Source organism: Helianthus annuus, chromosome 5 (genome assembly GCF_002127325.2).
Source record: "Helianthus annuus cultivar XRQ/B chromosome 5, HanXRQr2.0-SUNRISE, whole genome shotgun sequence".
Lineage (NCBI taxonomy): Eukaryota > Viridiplantae > Streptophyta > Magnoliopsida > Asterales > Asteraceae > Helianthus > Helianthus annuus.
This window is the reverse complement of record NC_035437.2, coordinates 69,646,249-69,665,872: the sequence shown is the minus strand read 5'-3', so window position 1 is coordinate 69,665,872 and position 19,624 is coordinate 69,646,249. Positions and strand designations below refer to the sequence as shown.

At 40.2% G+C, this 19,624-nt stretch overlaps 1 protein-coding gene across 1 annotated transcript; it reads right to left on the bottom strand.

Moving 5' to 3' along the window:
• Positions 1 to 674: 674 nt before the first annotated feature.
• Positions 675 to 1,685, bottom strand: LOC110943274 (bromodomain-containing protein 4-like). Its single transcript, XM_022185023.1, has one exon. It carries the CDS (start codon positions 1,683 to 1,685, stop codon positions 675 to 677), a length of 1,011 nt encoding a protein of 336 aa, XP_022040715.1.
• Positions 1,686 to 19,624: the final 17,939 nt, after the last annotated feature.

Sequence of the window (19,624 nt, the reverse complement as noted above, 5' to 3'; positions counted from 1 at the left end):
ATGAAGAGACAGGCGAAGCGTGAGCGTGATCTTGATAATCAAAGGATGGAAGAACGTAGAGGTATGTTCATGAGGGAACAAGAAAAAGAAGAGAAAGCGAGGAAGCAAAAGAATGAAAAGATCAGAGTTGCACTAAGTAGAAAGCCGAAACCGAAGGAAGAGAAATATAAAGCTATCTGAAGACCTACATTCAAGACAAAGACTGTGGCTTCATCCAAGGGGGAGTTTGTTGGTGCACAATGTCTAAAGCATGCGTCTTTGTAATTCTAGATTCATGTATAGGGTCCAGATAGGTCATTTTGTATAAGTTCAGGGGGTTTAAATGTAATTTTATGACTTTCATGTTGTAGGTCCGCTTTTGTGGCACTTGTCCACAAAAGCGAACCGACTTAGTTGTCAGGTCCGCTTTTGTGGACATGTCACATTAGCGGACCAAGTAGCCTATATATACCCCTGTTGTGTTCTTCATTTGTAACCTTGTCTGTGAACTAACGTCGAACTGCTGTCCGTACGGCAAGTGATATACAAGTGAAGAAAAGTTTTTAAAGTGTGATTCCTTCTGTTTCTACTCCATTCTTTTACATTTTGCTTTGTATCATGTCTAAAATGTGTTTCTGCCACATTTCCGGCAAGCACTAGCTCTGATTGACTCGTTCTAGAGGTCAAAACTGATCCTACACTTTCTTTGTGTTGTTGGCTTCTAATTCTTTATTTTTCAGCTTGAAATACTCATTCTGTTCGTCTCTCCGGGCCTTATCTTCTTCTAACTCCACTATTCTAACTTTAAGTATGTCAATATCAGCTTGATCAGCTTCAACTCTTTTCAATAGAGATGAGTTTTCAGCTTCAACAGTCTTGACATGCTTTTCTAGCTTCTTTTTCTCAGTTAGCACATCATCCATCTTCTTTTGTAACTTCTTCACAACATGATCAGTTACAAAGTTAAAATCTCCAATTTTTTCAAGAGATATATCCTCCGGAATAGGTGGAAAATCATTGAAACCAGAAGATCCAGGCGTAGTTTGAACTTGTGGTTGTGTGGTTGGTGGTGTTTGTAAGATATGTGGTGAAGTTATTGGTGGTTGTTGATGAATAGGTGGAGAAATATGAAGTTGTGGTGAAAATTGGATAGATTGTAAAATATCAGGTGATGGTTGTCGTTGTTGTGGTGGTGATGGTTGTTTTGGTGGTGATTTTGGTTGAGGTTCAGATGTTGGTGACTGATGTGGTGGAGACGGTTGTTTGTTTTGTGGTTCTGATGTTGGTTTTGTTTTGAGCTTGATTTTCAACTTTCGTGCTGCTGGAGATTGAACATGTTTCCTCGACGTTGACTTCCTTCTACCTGCAGAAGGTGGTGTTTGTACATCTTGAACATGTTCTGGTGATGGAACATACGTTTCATCTTTATCATCGTCTGCACTCCTCTTTCTTTTCCTTTTTATCAATCTATCTCTTGGATCATAGTTTGATTTGATCCATTGATCAGTTTCAGCATCAACATCACTTTCTTTAGAACCGGATGAACTTTTCTCTTCATCGTCACCCACTTTCTCACCAGCCGCTTTCTCAGCTTCAAAATTTTCATTAAGAGACTTCAATAACTTTTCAGATTCAGGAGATAAACGACCTTGATCTCTTTCAGCATCAGCTTCTGTTTCATCTTCCTCTGGTTCATCGACCAGCATTGTTTCAACAGTTTTCTTCTTGCGTTTCTTTTGTGGTTGTGACGACGAACCTTCTTCAGTTTGAACTTTTGGCGTTCTCTTACCTCCTCTTTTCTTCTTTTTTTTACTTCTTTCGTAAACCACTCATTTCGTGTTTCCTTGAATTCTACTAACTTTGTTAATTCATCTGCAACACTCTTTTCTTTCATCTCTACATCATTTCTCCACTTCAGATGATTAACTGGATCTGGATCTTCGTAACTAGCACTCTTGATGAATCCAAAGAACTATGCCTTTGTCTTTGGTTCTGGCCAATTTTTGTGATACCTGGATAATCTGATCAACGACTCGTTATCCATGTGATACAACACCAATAGATCATTATCTTCATCTTTCACTAGATCCGGATAAGCATGATCAAGCATCATTTGTACAAATCTCGAATATATCCAGGTTTTACTGCCTGAAGTAATGTTTTCTTTCATGTACTGGAAAATAATTTTAAAGAAATTGTACTTTTTCTTCAACACCAAAGTTGTTACCATACACATCTGGTAATCTTTCATCACGTCGTATCCACCCTTTCTATGACTGAGTGCATGAACCACTGAGTGAATGAAGAACTTATATGGCTTTGGAAAACAAGCTTTCAAATAATTTGCATTGTTCAATGGACCACTGTATCCCATTCTCAACATGCAACCCTTAACCATTCTTTCTGGAAACTTTGTTGGTGAATTTTCATCATCTGGAAAATCTAACACTTCACGGACAAGTTATTCTGTGATGACGATCTCTTTATCTTCACCATTTAGGCTACTACTTGAAGTTATCACTTTACTCTCTTCATCATGCATAGCATTCTTGCAGAAACGATCAATATGAGATCTGAAAACACTATGCTGATTTGTCAATGCCTTTTGGATAGGTAAACGCTTCATGAATTCCAGAATATCCTTGAATACAGCCATCTTTGGAAGCTTTTCATCATAAACACAACAAGTGTTATGTGACGAATCAAATTCAACAATTCATACCTGAAACATAAACACAACAACAAGTTAAACGTTTTTGCCCTAATTTCAAAACATAACATACTTCACACGAATTGGCATTTCAAACGAGTTGGTCATTTTCAAACGAATTGGTCATTTTCAAACTGTCTGACCAGTTACAAACGAAATGGCCATTTCGCATGATTTGGAAACATTAATCAGTGTGCCATTCGTACGAAATAATTTTACAGATTTCAAAACTTGATGTTATGATGAAAATGAAACCCTAGATATGTTCTATAATAGATTCCGAGTACATGGATGTGTTTTATATTCATTATGATCCACAAAATCATCCTAGATCTATGTTCGGAGATCTGTTCATCGGAATTCAAGCGATTCAAGAATTCTGGTTCAAATTGAAACCCTAAATCTGATCTACAACACATTCCGAACACACTGATATGTTTTTTTTATCTGATTTGGACCATTATACAACCCTAGATCTAGATTCAAAGTTCTGTTAATCGAAGTTCAATTGATTTCAGTTAAATCTGGTTCAAATCGACATCAAATTTTACCTTTCCCATGTTATAAGTTGTACCAACCAACTTATACACAGATTACGATCAACAAAACAACAAGATATCGGCTTGAATCTCAAGAAATCGATCAATCGCCTCAGATCGTTTGAAAAAGATGTGCTTGGTGCGGAATGGAGAAAATGAGGATTTCAAGCGATTTGGAGTCCTTTATATAGACGAGCCATTTCGCATGGAATGGACATTGAGGCGATGTGTCCAATTCGTACGAGTTGGCTTAGTTAAAACACTTGGCCATTTCGTGCGAGTTGGACAATTTTTGAATTTTTTTTTATTTTTATAAATTTTTTACCACACACACAATTAACTAAGTCCAAGTTAATGACCTTGGTCAATCGTTTAGCCTACCAAGTCCAAATTAATGACCTTGGCTGACCAATTTCTGATCTTGCTGATTTTTTGAAACATAATTTAAGTTCAAATTAATGAACTTTTAAACATTACGAGCAATTTCCAACACTTTTTCACAAACTTTTGCTTATCCAACCCACATGATCCAACTTTTTTTAGCACTATGAGATTTTGATCATCAGATCCCCAACGTCCGTTGTCGAAAATAAGATGAAAAATCAAATCCTTTTGGATTTTATAATATTTTGCTAAACAAACAGGAAATCTTTTTGGATTTTGATAAACAATAAACTGTACACACATATTTTTGATGAGCGTGTTAGGGGATCATATCAGCTGCTGACAAGATACAAGTACCATTAAGCTTTGATTACATACCCAACATTAAACAATTCACAGTGATTGCTGATATATTGATCCAATTTAAATTTTCACACAAACTTCAATTCGTTTAGGATACAAATTAGTGTTTTAAAGGCTTAACTTATACGCGTGTACCACCTCAGAATATACTCCCGTATCCAGACCACTATATTCAGTCTTACAGGTGAGTGCACACTAATGATATCTGTAATGGGTGAATGCGAGGCCATGAGAGCTCAGGCTAGAACTTTCATTCAATCAGAGAGATGATGGCTCGACGTTAGGTGGGTCCCCTTTGGGGATCTTCTTTTCAACAGCACATGATTAGCATTTTTCAATGTTTCATCATTTTTTATGCTGAGGGGAGGATTTATGAATAAAGCAGTGCAGAGTATTATACAAGGACTAGGCCATTGCTTTCGCAAAATCAGAAGTCCTGGTATAATACCCCAGATATCATCACGTACAAAGACCTAGTATGTCAGAAATAGAGTCTTTCAAACAGGATTTCAGGGGTTACCTATATATCCGAGAGATGTTCCCCACGTAATAAGCAAGAAATGATTTAGGTATATATCCCAAACAAACTTACTAAATGTGTAAAAACCTATTGGCATATCATCAGTGAGACTGCTTAACAGAATTAAACTATACATTTCTTTAGCGTACTGCAACTGTCTACCTGATGTACTATCATTTCCCCTTTTACACAAACACTTTTTCAGTTTTCTATTGTTTTTGAATTTTGAAATTTTATCATGTTTTTGTATTTTCTGTAAACTTTCTCCCCCTAAAATCAAAAACATATTTTTGTGTTTTTGGTTTTATCAAAAGCATAAAATAAAACTGTACATAAACTTGACAACAAGATGCAGATCAATTCTGATCGCCATCCTCCTCGGCTTCACACTCTATAACCCTCCCAGAAAACAAATTTTTCAACCCGTTCAATTTTAAAAGATAGTTAAATCTTGTTTTATCAAAGGGTTTTGTGTAAAAATCAGCTCTCTAATCATCGGTGTGTATATGATCAATTCAAATCAATTTCTTCTCATAGCAATCACGGATGAAATGATGTCGAATCTCAATATGTTTTGTTTTAGAGTGATGAACCGGATTTTTAGTTATATTTATTGCTGCCTCATTGTCCACAAAGATTTGAGTATCCAAGAACTGCAAACCGTAGTCCCTCATCTGCTGCTGGATCCAGAGGATCTGAGAGCAACAGCTGGAAGCTGAAACGTATTCAGCTTCACACATTGAGAGAGCGATTGTGGTTTGTTTCTTGCACTGCCAGGTGACAAGCTGAGTTCTGAAGAACTGGCACCCAACAGTTGTGGACTTTGCATTAAGCTTACAACTCCCGAAATCAGAATCAGCATAACCAGTAAGAGAAAAGTCACCAGATTTAGGATACCATAAGCCGGTGCTTGGGCAACCTTTAAGATACCGTAAAATTCTCTTCACAATCGTCATGTGTGACTGTCTCGGACTGGACTGATATCGGGCGAAGAGGCAAGTTGGATACATGATGTACGGTCTTGACGCAGTCAGATACATTAATGATCCAATGATCGACCGATAGTGTGTCTCATCCACCTTTTCACCGCTTTCATCCGGACATATCCCATGATTTTGAGCCAGGGGGTTGATGTTGGAATTGATTCGGACATGTTGAATTTGTCTAGTACATCATTCACGTATTTCATCTGGTGTATGAAGATTCCTTGGGGCATTTGCTCGACCTGAATCCCTAGGAAGAACTTCATCTCCCCCATTGAACTCATTTCAAACTTTTTCTTCATAACCTTCTCAAAGTCTTTGCACAAGTCGTCGTTCGTCGATCCAAAGATTATGTTGTCAACGTAAATCTGCACGATGAGTAGATGTCCTGCAACCTCTTTTGTAAACAAAGTGCTATCGACAGTCCCTCTGCTGAACCCGTTGGCCAGCAGATGTTGGGAAAGCGTCTCGTACCAGGCTCTCGGGGCCTGGTGTAGTCCGTATAACGCTTTATCGAGTAAATACACCTTGTTTTTGTGCACTGGATCGGCAAACCCCGGTGGTTGTCCGACGTACAATTCTTCTTTGATCTTTCCGTAAAGGAATGTAGATTTGACATCTAGTTGGTAGACCTTGAATCCTTTCCAAGACGCGAATGCCAGGAAGATTCTAATTGCCACGAGTCGAGCAACAGGCGTATACACTTCTGTAAAGTCGATGCTTCTTGCTGACTAAAACCTTGGACTACCAAACGTGCTTTATTCCTTACAATGACCACTCTATCATCTCGCTTACACTTGAAAACCCACTTGGTCTTGATCAGCTTTTGATCTTCCAGGAGATCCACCAACCTCCACACTCCAAGTTTCTCAAACTGCAGTAGCTCCTCCTGTCACACCCCCAAAATCCACACGCGGAGTACCACCGCTTGGGAGCGTGACGTGACCAGGATCAAGCCATCAATCATATCAAACATAGCATTTAATAATTATAAAAGTCATTAAAGTAGTTCCTCATGACATGATCGATGTTTCAAAACCAAGTATTGTTTAAGTAGCGGAAGCATTGTTATAAACCCAAGTTAAAATACTGAAAGGTCATAAGTGTCCAATCAAAGTAATACGATCCTTGTCCACAACGACCGGCTCCTCTTTGTGCAAGCTCCAAGTACCTAACGATCTGCAAGGCATGTAACAGAATGATCAACAAACTAGTTGAGCGAGTTCACAGTAATTAAATGCGTAATAGTAAGTAACGGGTGGCTCTACTGGGCCGATAGTAAGTTGTACAGGTGGGGGCTTCCCATGTTATGAGACCACTAGACTATTCGTATCAACCACTTGTATCATCCCTGTTCTTCTTCCGAGAACAGTAGCGCGTATGGGGTGTACGTAGGTTTTACGTACGTATCCTTCACAACCGAGGATAGGAGACGCGGGGGTGTACGTGGGTTTCACGTACGTATCCTTTGTACCGAGGATAGAAGTAAGTAATGCGTACACGTAGGTTTTACGTGCGTGCCTGACATCCGAGGCAGTAATGGCATATGACCACGTAGGTGTTATCCTAACCTACGGAACCGTCCTGACATCCGAGGATCATGGTAGGTGATAGTCTAGGAAAAGCATATGTTCGTTCTTAGTCAATTGTAACCTTTATCCCATTCCCACTACCCGGGAATCCCATGCCTTAGTAGGAGTGTGAACTCACCTGGGTTTGCTCGGCAGACAGTATAATGCTCAAGTATACAAGTAAGGAATCAACCACGTCCGGATTGGAGAAGGAACAAGGGTGATCCGAATAGAATTCTTGTGCCGTCGGGTTCCAAGCAACGAGAGGGAGAGAGAGTTTGTGTGTGTGTTGCAAGGATTGTCAAACTAAAACCCTAAGATGTGTGTAAGAACATATACGTGTGAGGTGAGGGTGGGCCGAGACCTCACTTGGGCCGGCTTGTGATCTCGAGTCCCTTACATGGACCGAGTGGGTTTGCAAACAATAGTAAAGCCCAATTGATTTATGGATCGGGTGTAGTGTTGTGTGATCCAATAACGCAACATTTAAACATTTAACAGTAACATTCATTTAATCAAATAAGGTTCACATAAACACATATCGTTACACAAAGCAAGTCTAAAGTTCGAGTTGTCACATTATCCCCAACTAATTGGAAATTTCGTCCCGAAATTTGGTATGCACTCACTGAGGAAGCTAGGTAAGTTATAGCATTCACTGGTTTTCCTGGGGTGTCACATCCTCCCCCCGTTGATCTGGAATTTCGTCCCGAAATTCCGAAGTAGTAGCTTCAGCCTCAGTAGTGGTAGCATTGGTTTTGAATAACTGGGGGTACTTTTCTGTCATTCTGTCTTCGCGTTCCCAGGTGTACTCTGGGCCCCGTTTGGAGTTCCAACGAACTCGAACAAGAGGGATTCTCTTGTGTTTGAGGACCTTCACATCCCGGTCCGTGATTTCTACTGGTTCCTCGACGAACTGCAGCCGCTCGTCGATAGTGAGTTCCTTAAAAGGAATGATGAGGTTTTCATCTGATAGGCACTTCTTTAAGTTTGATACGTGAAAGACATTGTGAACTGCTCCGAGTTCAGCTGGTAGGTTCAACTTGTAGGCTACCTTGCCAATCTTTTCTAAGATTTCGAATGGTCCGACGTACCGCGGATTCAGTTTGCCCCGTTTGCCAAAACGTACCACACCCTTCCAGGGTGAAACTTTCAATAAAACCCGGTCTCCGACCTCAAATTCCAAAGGCTTTCTACGCTTGTCTGCGTAGGCTTTCTGACGGTCGCGTGCTGCCGCCATGCGTTGCCGTATTTGTGTTATCTTTTCTGTGGCGTCCACTACAATCTCTGGACCCGTAATCTGACTATCTCCCACCTCTGCCCAACAGAGAGGTGACCGGCATTTACGTCCGTACAATGCCTCAAATGGAGCGGCTTGAATGCTGGTATGGTAACTGTTATTGTATGAAAACTCCACCAAAGGGAGGTGCTTTTCCCAGCCGTTGCCGAAATCGATAACGCATGCCCTAAGCATGTCTTCAAGAGTTTGAATCGTTCGCTCAGACTGCCCATCCGTCTGAGGATGATATGCTGTGCTCATGTCTAATCGTGAGTCGAAAGATTTATGCATTGCTTGCCAAAGCTCTGACGTGAATCGTGCATCGCGATCCGAAATAATAGAGGTGGGCACTCCGTGCCTCGAAACAACTTCTTTAAGATAGACGTCTGCGAGAGTGGAGAACTTGTCCGTTTCCTTTATCGGCAGGAAGTGTGCAGACTTGGTGAGTCGATCAACTATGACCCATATTGTATCGTTCCCACGCTGAGATCTAGGTAAGCCTGTAACAAAATCCATGGAAATTTCTTCCCATTTCCATTGAGGTATCTTAGGCTGCTGAAGTAGGCCAGCTGGTTTCTGATATTCGACCTTGACTCTCGCACAGGTCAAGCATTTTCCAACGTACGTAGCGATGTGGGCCTTCATGCTAGGCCACCAATAAGTAGTGCTGATATCGTGGTACATTTTGTCCGACCCTGGATGTACCGAGTAGCGAGACTTGTGAGCTTCATCCATCACAAGTTCGCGTAAACTGCCATAGAGAGGGACCCAAATCCGGCCCGATACATAGTAGGCGCCGTCTGCCTTCTGTTCCATTTGTTGTCGTGAGCCGCGTAAGGCTTCAGCCTTGACGTTTTCGGGCTTCAATGCTTCTACCTGAGCATTTCGTATCTGTGCTGGAAGGCTAGACTGAATCGTAAGCTGTAGCGCTCGCACGCGCTTCGGTAAGGTGTCCTTTCGACTCAGAGCGTCAGCCACAACATTGGCTTTGCCTGGATGGTACTTGATGGCGCATTCGTAGTCGTTAAGTAACTCGACCCATCGTCATTGACGCATGTTCAAATCCTTCTGCTTAAAGATATGCTCGAGACTCCTGTGATCGGTGTAAATCGTGCACCTGGTACCGTACAGGTAGTGTCGCCATATCTTAAGCGCGAAAACAACAGCTCCCAGCTCTAAATCGTGCGTCGTGTAGTTGCGTTCATGAATCTTTAGTTGACGAGAAGCGTAGGCTATCACTTTATCACGTTGCATCAATACACAACCCAGACCCTGTATTGATGCGTCACAGTATACCACGAAGTCATCTATGCCCTCTGGCAGCGAGAGAATAGGTGCGCTGCAGAGCCTATCCTTTAGATACTGAAAAGCAGTTTCCTGCGTGTTGCCCCAACGGTAGGTGACACCCTTCTGTGTCAGTAGCGTAAGTGGTTGCGCGATCTTTGAAAAGTCTTTAATAAACCGTCTGTAGTAGCCTGCCAAACCCAAGAATTGGCGTATTTCTGTCGGCGTACGCGGTGCAGGCCAGTTTCTGATCGAATCTACCTTGGATGGATCGACGTGAATCCCGTCCTTGTTTACCACGTGGCCTAAGAAGTGGACTTCACGAAGCCAGAAGTCGCATTTAGAAAGCTTAGCGTACAGCTGTTCCTTCCGAAGGAGTTCCAATATAAGGCGAAGATGCTGCTCGTGCTCCTCCTGACTCTTGGAGTAAATCAGGATGTCGTCGATGAATACAATGAGGAACTTGTCGAGATAGGGTTTGCACACACTGTTCATAAGATCCATAAATACTGCAGGTGCGTTCGTAAGTCCAAACGGCATAACCAAGAACTCGTAGTGACCATAGCGAGTTCTGAATGCTGTCTTAGAGACATCCTCCTCGCGGACTCTCAGTTGATGATAACCTGACCGTAGGTCGATCTTGGAATAGTAACACGACCCTTGCAACTGGTCGAATAAGTCGTCTATGCGTGGAAGAGGATAACGGTTCTTCACCGTCACCTTGTTCAGTTCCCTGTAGTCTATACACATCCTGAACGTACCGTCTTTCTTTTTCACGAAAAGCACTGGAGCTCCCCAAGGCGAAGAGCTTGGACGAATGAAGCCCTTTTCCAAGAGTTCTTGTAGGTGCTTTGACAATTCTTCCAATTCTGATGGAGCTAGACGATATGGTGCGCGAGCTATGGGTGCTGCTCCGGGAGCGAGCTCGATCTGAAATTCAACCTGACGATGAGGAGGTAAGCCTGGTAAATCTTCAGGAAACACCAGAGGGTAATCGCGTACAATTGGAATATCCTCCAATTTCTTTTCCTTTACTGATGCATCTGAAACAAGAGCCAAAATAGTAGTGTGACCTTTACGTAAGCACTTCTGAGCCTTCAAGAATGAGATGATGCCAACCACTGCACCACTCTTGTCGCCTTGAACTTCTAGAGGTTCCTGACCCGAACAAGGAATGCGAATAATCTTCTCACTGCATAAAATTTCTGCCTGGTGTTGGGATAACCAGTCCATCCCAATCACGACGTCGAAGCTACCCAAAACTATGGGAATGAGATCAATAGAAAAGGCTTGACCAGCTAGAATAAGGTTACAACCCTGAACTACGTGCGTGGCTTCTAGACTTTTACCGTTAGCTAACTCTACTACATGTTTGGTGGGTAAAAGTGTTGGTGCACGTTTTAGCAGTTGACACATTTTCACAGACATATAGCTTGTATCCGCACCCGAATCAAACAAAACAGTAACGTAAATATTGTCGAGGAGAAACTTACCCATAACAACGTTGGGATCGTTCACTGCGTCGCCACGACCTAGTACGAATGCACGGCCCCTTGCCTCGTTGCCGTTGTTGTTTCCCCCATTGTTGTTGTTGCCATTGCCCTGATTGTTGTTGTTGTTGTTCTGGTTCCTGTTGAGCTGTGGGCAGTGTCTCTTGATGTGGCCTTCAGCACCACAATTGTAGCATCCCTTGTTGCCCTGCTGTTGGTTAGGCTGAGCGTGAGGCTGCTGCTGATTTTGGTTCGCAGGACGAAGGCTTCTACAGTCTTTGGCCTCGTGACCCATCTTGAGGCATCTTTGACAACGACCCTTGTTACACTGACCGTTGTGGTGCTTGTTGCAGTTGTTGCACTTTGGAAGATTTCCGCGATATCCACCCTGCCTGTGGCTACCTGACGACTGCTGGTTAGGGCTTTGATAGTTGTCAGTCTTTCGCTGCTGATTCTGGGATTGAACCGAAACTGATGCTTTGCTTGAATCCCCCTCCCATTTCCTCTTGTTGTCACTGAGGGTAACGGGAGTAGCTGAAGGAGTGACTGTAGTAGTAGCACTGACACGCTTAGGCAGTTTATTCTGTTCCACTGCCTGATCGGTGATGCGATGAGCGAGGCGTTGGATTTCCTGGATGTTTTCGAGGTTAGCCGACGTCACGTGGCTCTGAATTTCTGGCGCCAATCCCTTGAGATACAACTCAATGCGCTTGTATGGAGGGTCCACCATAGTTGGGCACAGCACGGCCAGCTCGTTTGACCGCTTGGTATACGCTTCAATCTCCGACCCAACCATTTTCAGATTATACAGCTCGTCTTCTAGCTTGTGAATGTCTTCACGCGTGCAATACTCACGCTTGATGAGTTCCTTAAAATCGTTCCATGGGGTGGCGTTAGCAGCTGCCAACCCAAGAATCTGCACCTGCGCGTTCCACCAGGTTAGCGCGATTCCTTCCAAGGTGCCAGTAGCAAACTTAACCTTGCGAGCCTCAGGGCACTCGCACATCTCGAATACTGATTCTAGCTTCTCGAACCAGTGGAGGAGTCCAACCGCTCCTTCTGTGCCGCTGAAAGAGTTTGGACGACAGTCCATGAAGTTCTTGAAAGTGCAGACAGGCTGCTGCGCGTGTTGACCTATTGTGTACGAATAGGACGAAGTTAAATACAAGAGTGAATGTAGGATCTAGGGATCCTAGTGTGTGCCTATACTGCAGGATATACTACCTGCTTGAGCTGCTGCAACTGCCGCAGCAACTTGGGCTTGAACAAGAGCCTCTAACTGGGCTTGTGTCATGTTAATTCTTCCAGCCATTGATCTTCATGTCAAAGGCGAAATAGGTGAGAAAAGTTCGCGAATAGTGCGATGACAGAAAAGCGTAAGCACATAAGGGTTCTTAAGCAATAGCAAATAGTGAGCATTGTAGTCTAAGCATACCACGAGCAAAGTTCTAAGTAATTCTAGCAAGTAGGCAATAAACATAAACCTTATTACCTAAAATGTCGAGTCTTGCACGTGGAGCGAAGCGTCGTTGTGGATCGTTGAGAGCACTGTTCTGGTTATAGTCCGGTTTTAATAAAAACGTTTTCCCACATTAAAACCAAGTTCTCTATAACCAATGGCTCTGATACCAATCTGTCACACCCCCAAAATCCACACGCGGAGTACCACCGCTTGGGAGCGTGACGTGACCAGGATCAAGCCATCAATCATATCAAACATAGCATTTAATAATTATAAAAGTCATTAAAGTAGTTCCTCATGACATGATCGATGTTTCAAAACCAAGTATTGTTTAAGTAGCGGAAGCATTGTTATAAACCCAAGTTAAAATACTGAAAGGTCATAAGTGTCCAATCAAAGTAATACGATCCTTGTCCACAACGACCGGCTCCTCTTTGTGCAAGCTCCAAGTACCTAACGATCTGCAAGGCATGTAACAGAATGATCAACAAACTAGTTGAGCGAGTTCACAGTAATTAAATGCGTAATAGTAAGTAACGGGTGGCTCTACTGGGCCGATAGTAAGTTGTACAGGTGGGGGCTTCCCATGTTATGAGACCACTAGACTATTCGTATCAACCACTTGTATCATCCCTGTTCTTCTTCCGAGAACAGTAGCGCGTATGGGGTGTACGTAGGTTTTACGTACGTATCCTTCACAACCGAGGATAGGAGACGCGGGGGTGTACGTGGGTTTCACGTACGTATCCTTTGTACCGAGGATAGAAGTAAGTAATGCGTACACGTAGGTTTTACGTGCGTGCCTGACATCCGAGGCAGTAATGGCATATGACCACGTAGGTGTTATCCTAACCTACGGAACCGTCCTGACATCCGAGGATCATGGTAGGTGATAGTCTAGGAAAAGCATATGTTCGTTCTTAGTCAATTGTAACCTTTATCCCATTCCCACTACCCGGGAATCCCATGCCTTAGTAGGAGTGTGAACTCACCTGGGTTTGCTCGGCAGACAGTATAATGCTCAAGTATACAAGTAAGGAATCAACCACGTCCGGATTGGAGAAGGAACAAGGGTGATCCGAATAGAATTCTTGTGCCGTCGGGTTCCAAGCAACGGGAGGGAGAGAGAGTTTGTGTGTGTGTTGCAAGGATTGTCAAACTAAAACCCTAAGATGTGTGTAAGAACATATACGTGTGAGGTGAGGGTGGGCCGAGACCTCACTTGGGCCGGCTTGTGATCTCGAGTCCCTTACATGGACCGAGTGGGTTTGCAAACAATAGTAAAGCCCAATTGATTTATGGATCGGGTGTAGTGTTGTGTGATCCAATAACGCAACATTTAAACATTTAACAGTAACATTCATTTAATCAAATAAGGTTCACATAAACACATATCGTTACACAAAGCAAGTCTAAAGTTCGAGTTGTCACACCTCCTGCATTGCATTTACCCAGCTTTCCTCGGTTAATGCTTCTTTATATGTTCTCAGCTCAACCTGCGAGATAAAACATTTCAATGAAAATTCTTCCTGTAAAGGAGCTACAGAAGAATAAAAACATGTAAAGGCTTTGTTGATTTGGTCACGCGTTTTCACGCCACTATAAAGGTCACCAATGATTTGTTCTGATGGATGATAAGACAAAGTTCTCGGCATGACTATATCAGGTACGCTCACTTACGATTGCAAATTTGTGATGTCCTGATCACCAGTGTGATCAACAGCTTCTGAAGACACAATATTTGGTTCCTCGTCAAAAATCGGATTGGATTCCGATTCTGAGTCGTCAGACTAATCAAATATTGGAGCTTGTTCTACTGGGGGTTCGTGTGCAGTTCCACTTGGACTGGCCTCGTGATCATTTGCACCCACGGTGGGCTGAGAAACTACCAGCGGTCTTGGCACATGTTCTTGTGACATAGATTGCTGATGTTGGTATAATAATGCTAGTTCCTGCTCACTTGGCTCAGTCGGCAATTGGAATGACTCCCAGAGTTTGTCGTAGTCAAACAACAATCTGTTTCCAGGAAGTTGTTCCAGAGTAGTAAACTTCTGACAGTCAACATGTTGAACTTGTATTATCTTTCCCAAACACGGAACAAATACTCTCTTCAGTGGATTCGCATAACCTACAAAAAAACCTTCATTAACTTTTGCAGCAAATTTACCATCTGGATCAATAAATGTGCGTGGTGATCCAAAAGGTTCTAAGAATTTCAAATTTGGTTTATAGCGATGAAGTAATTCGAAGCAGGTTTTCTTGAACTTCTTTACTGTAAGAACACGATTTAGCGTGTAACACGCTGCAGCAACTACTTCACTCCAAAAGAATATCGGCAATTTGGAGTCGGCTAGCATAGTTCGAGCTGTTTCGATCAGTGTGCGATTCTTTCGTTCTGCAACACCATTTTGTTGTGGAGTATACGGTGCGCTGAATTCATGAAGAATGCCTTTGTCATTGCAAAATTCGAGCATACGGTTGTTTTTGAACTCCGTTCTGTTGTCGCTTCAAATTCTCCTGATCGACAGTTTGTACAACGTCTCCATCTTTTTTAATAAAATCATCAATGAATCAAACGTTTCATCTTTTCTTTCAAGACACATCACGCATGAAAATCTTGTAAAGTCGTCAGTGACCACTAGACAATACAGATCTCCACTTATGCTCTTCACATTTACCGGTACGAAAAGATCCATATGGAGTCTTTCGAGCGGTAGTCTGATGGAGTTCAAGAGCTTCTTTGGGTGTGACTTCTTCGTTTGCTTACCCTTTTTGCATTCTACACAATCATCATTCAGATGGAAATTTTTCAAATTAACTCCTTCAACAAGATCATTGTGAACTAAAAAATTCATTTTTCTCACATGAATGTGACCCATCTTACGATGCCACATTATTAATTCTTTTTCAGTTCCTTTTGTTTTAGTTACAAAACATTGTTTCTTTTTGTCTGTTGTTGTTGCGATGCTTGTGACAACTGCCACTTTTCGGTAACTTTCCTTCACTTAAAGTACTCATTTTAGCTACATTTTTATTCATTTTGAACATCCGAACTGCTTATTTCGTGACATACACTTAGAATACTCATGGAATACTTACTTATGATGCATATGATCCATTTTTATTAAGTACATTTGAAACAGTTTAAACAATGCATCGAAACTACTAGAAAAGCACCTAGTAAACTAGTATTCTGACAAAAACGCAGGATCCGCAGAAACCATCTAATCGACATCTTTAGGACTCAGACGAAAGTCCAACATCTAATATACATTAAACCCTAACTAGGAATGCAAGGGTTTGATTTAAACTTTCCCGAAGTCCGATAAGACTAAAAACTACCCGAAAAGCACTAAAAGTGACAATTTCAACACTTTTCCGCAGAAATTCTGCAAAAATCAGCCATTTAATATTTTTACAACATGTAAAGGTGCAGTTTAATATAGAATTCATATGAGGATACCTTCGGGTGCCATCCGAACCAATAACTACATCAATTCACACAAGTTACACAACTTAGCGTTTAAATAACGTCTAACTGAAACAATTCGAAACGAATATCCGAACAATATCAGATCTTTTTTTAGTGACCATCTAGTATTATTTGGATCATTATGGTCTAGTAATAGTCACTTAACACCTTCTTAACACTTAAACACTTATACATACAAGTTTCCTAACATTTCACCTAAAATTTCTAACACTTGAAACACTTATAAACTTTTCACTAAACAAGACCCCCCCTCCTTATGTGGGCCGCCCCATGTGGGACCCATATGCTCAACTTGTTGCTAAAAATATCTAGATATTTCATGTTTAACCAAGTGGTGTTTCAAGTGGACGATTATATGTATTGTAATCTTATCTTAACAAGATACTTTTCATCATATTTTGCACCTTCCAAAACACACTTAAAACCTCTCAAACATCATCATCATTTTCGGCCAAGAACTAGCACCATCCATCTTCATTTTCAAGCCATTTCCTAGATGATCAAGGTGTACTTTCATGGAAGTTATGAAGATCCAAGACATCTCCAAGTTGAAGCACCCTTTTTCACACACTTTGGAGCTTTCAACCATCAAATCTTCATCTTCCTTGCTTTTCATTTTCATCAAGATCATACCTAGCCACAAGAGCTAGAAGTGAGTATTCTAATCTTTTTTTTTAAACTTATTTATGTATAGATTACTTATGAACAAGTTATATTTAAAAGATTCATGCAAGAATAAGATGAAAATACATAATAGCAAACTAAAAGTCATAATATATATGATTGTTTATGTTGTGTTTTGAAACTTATTACTTGCATATTTGATCTAGTTATGATGAATATTATATGAAAAACTTGTTAGATGTTATTTAAAAACATGATCTAACAAGTGTACATGAAAGTGTTAAAAGGGTTATGTTAAACACAATGTTTAATGGATGAACATAATCATTGATATTATTTAACTGAATAGAGTTTCACTAAAAATAATGCTTTTACAAGATTTATAAAAAGAAACATACAAAATGGGTTTTGTATAAAAGTTTGATAAAACTAGAAGTAAAGTATGATTTTTGAACTAGTAAACATATGTGAAGATCATACCAAAGCCCTACATGATTATGAGTTCATCATGTTAAGTTTATGTTATAAATCTCATGTGCTTTTGCTTAGAAACAAGATGAGTAAATTGTTGGTGATTTTGAAAAGAAAAAGATATATTTTATTAAACATGGCAAGTTTATATTTCAAAGGAAATATGGCCAATTTTTCTTATAAATCATATGTTATAAAAACTATCATTTTTGGCAAAATCTTTATTAGATTAAAAAGATTTTAAAGAATAGTTTTTATAAAAGCAAAGTTTGTTATAAATATATATTTTTTTTGAGAAAATATATATTTAGTTAACTTAACAGCTTATGTGCTATGTGTTATTTGTTGTATTAGTTATATGTATGATAACTAGGAACTTGAATACAATGGTACAAATAAACACAATGTACATTTCGATTAAAGTCTTACAAGACTACATGTAAATACGCCTTAAAAACAACTTACGGACATTCCGAGCCTTCGGACACAACTTATGGTCAAAACAGACGACGGGCGAATCTCTAAACATATCGCCGTTCCGAGGAGTTACTACGACGCTTAGGCGATCTTTCGACGTGAATACATACAACTCACCGACAACAATATCCGGATGTTTTGAAACATATAAAAACTATTATGTATTCTTTTGATTAAAAAGCCTATATTTAGTAACTTTTATAAAAATGAAAGAATATATTTTAACACATGGGCTTATTTTACATATGGGCCTATTATATATAAATGGGTTTATTTTTAATATAAATGGGCTTATTTTACATATGGGCTTATTTTATACAAATGGGCTTATTTTTAACACATGGACTTATATTATACAAATGGGCTTATCATCCTAAATGGGCTTAACATAAATACATGGGCCAAGCCCAATATCAAAAACTCATGGGCTAAGCCCAATACCAAACATATGGGCCAAGGCCCAATAACATTAAGCCCACTAACCTTTAGGCCCAATACTATTTAGGCCTAATACTATTAAGCCCAATAACATGAATACATGGGCTAAGCCCATTGTCAAAACATATGGGCTAAGGCCCAATAACATTAAGACATGGGCCCAGCCCAATGCCATATAATTGAAGAAAATACAATTATAAAATTTATTCATACAAGACTCAACGATAAAACTCACGAGATACAAGAATATATATTTGGCAAAATATATACACTAAACAGTTATCAGTTAATATATCTAAGACACAGTTCAATGAATAACAAAGACATACAAGTCTTAACATATATTCAAGATAAAAGACTTGTACTCAAGTCATTACAAGACCGAAGTGTCTAACAAATATAGAGCGTTTGTAGGTCGTGACACTATTCAGGACGATCGTACGTCAGATCACGGTTACTTACCATTCACGGACGCAATTCTGTGAGTTCATGTCCCCTATTCATTTTAAATGTTTTACAACTTTACAACTATCGGGGAAAATACATGTTTATAATATGATAAGTCATGGAATGAAACACATTAGATCATGTGCGATTAGGGTCATACATCTAAGCACCATTCATCCAGGACCTAGGTACAGAGGGTTAGATCTAATGGGTTTTGGCGAGCCCCACTCTTGGTCGTGGACCCATACAGAAGAGTGAGTTTGTGTCCCAGTCGATAGTAGTCGACACGCAATCGTCTAGGTTTAAATTGCTTCCTAATTCATCACACATATTAATGTCCTCGCGAAACATTAATGATCAATGATTTCATTGACGCTTTACATACTACATATTACATACAGATACATCTTATACAACTCACATTTTATGGATACAGTTTATACAACTCACATTTTACAGATACATTTTATACAACTCACATTTTACAGATACATTTTATACAACTCACATTTTACAAATACATCTCATACAACTAAACTGCATGAACTCGCCAATTTTTGTTGATGTTTTCAAACTTAATGTCACACCTCGGCCACGTTAAAACAACAAACCGCGGCGGAAACGCCGGGGAGTGAGGTGACAGAATTATTGTTTCAACAACCATGGTAATTAATATTATGTATTATTAAGATTAAAGTTTACATTGTCTTTAAATTCAAACTAAAATAACATAATTAACTGTCTTTTAAGTCACTAAGGTCTGAGTCCGCCTAAGTGAAGCACAAACATCATCATGCATTAGCACCTGAAACACATGTAAAAATAGGTACGTCAGCATAAAAATGCCTATGAGATACATAGGTTTTTGTTTATGCAGATTCATGACTTGTATTTGAAAGAAGTGTTTAATAAAATGTAGTCATGAACCTTGTAAAATGTTTTCTTTTGTAAAACAATGTGAAAATCGATATGAAAATCAAATGATAATGAAAGGAAAATGCATGGTTAAATGAATAACCAAGTACAAGTGAATTTGTAAAAATGTATACTTTGTAAAACAATGTCATGTTTTTGTACAATGTTTCATGTCTTGTCCAAGTGATTTAGATA

Coding starts and splice junctions, on each gene's coding strand:
- LOC110943274 (XM_022185023.1), bottom strand. CDS start 1,685: ATGCTGGTCGATGAACCAGAGGAAGATGAAACAGAAGCTGATGCTGAA.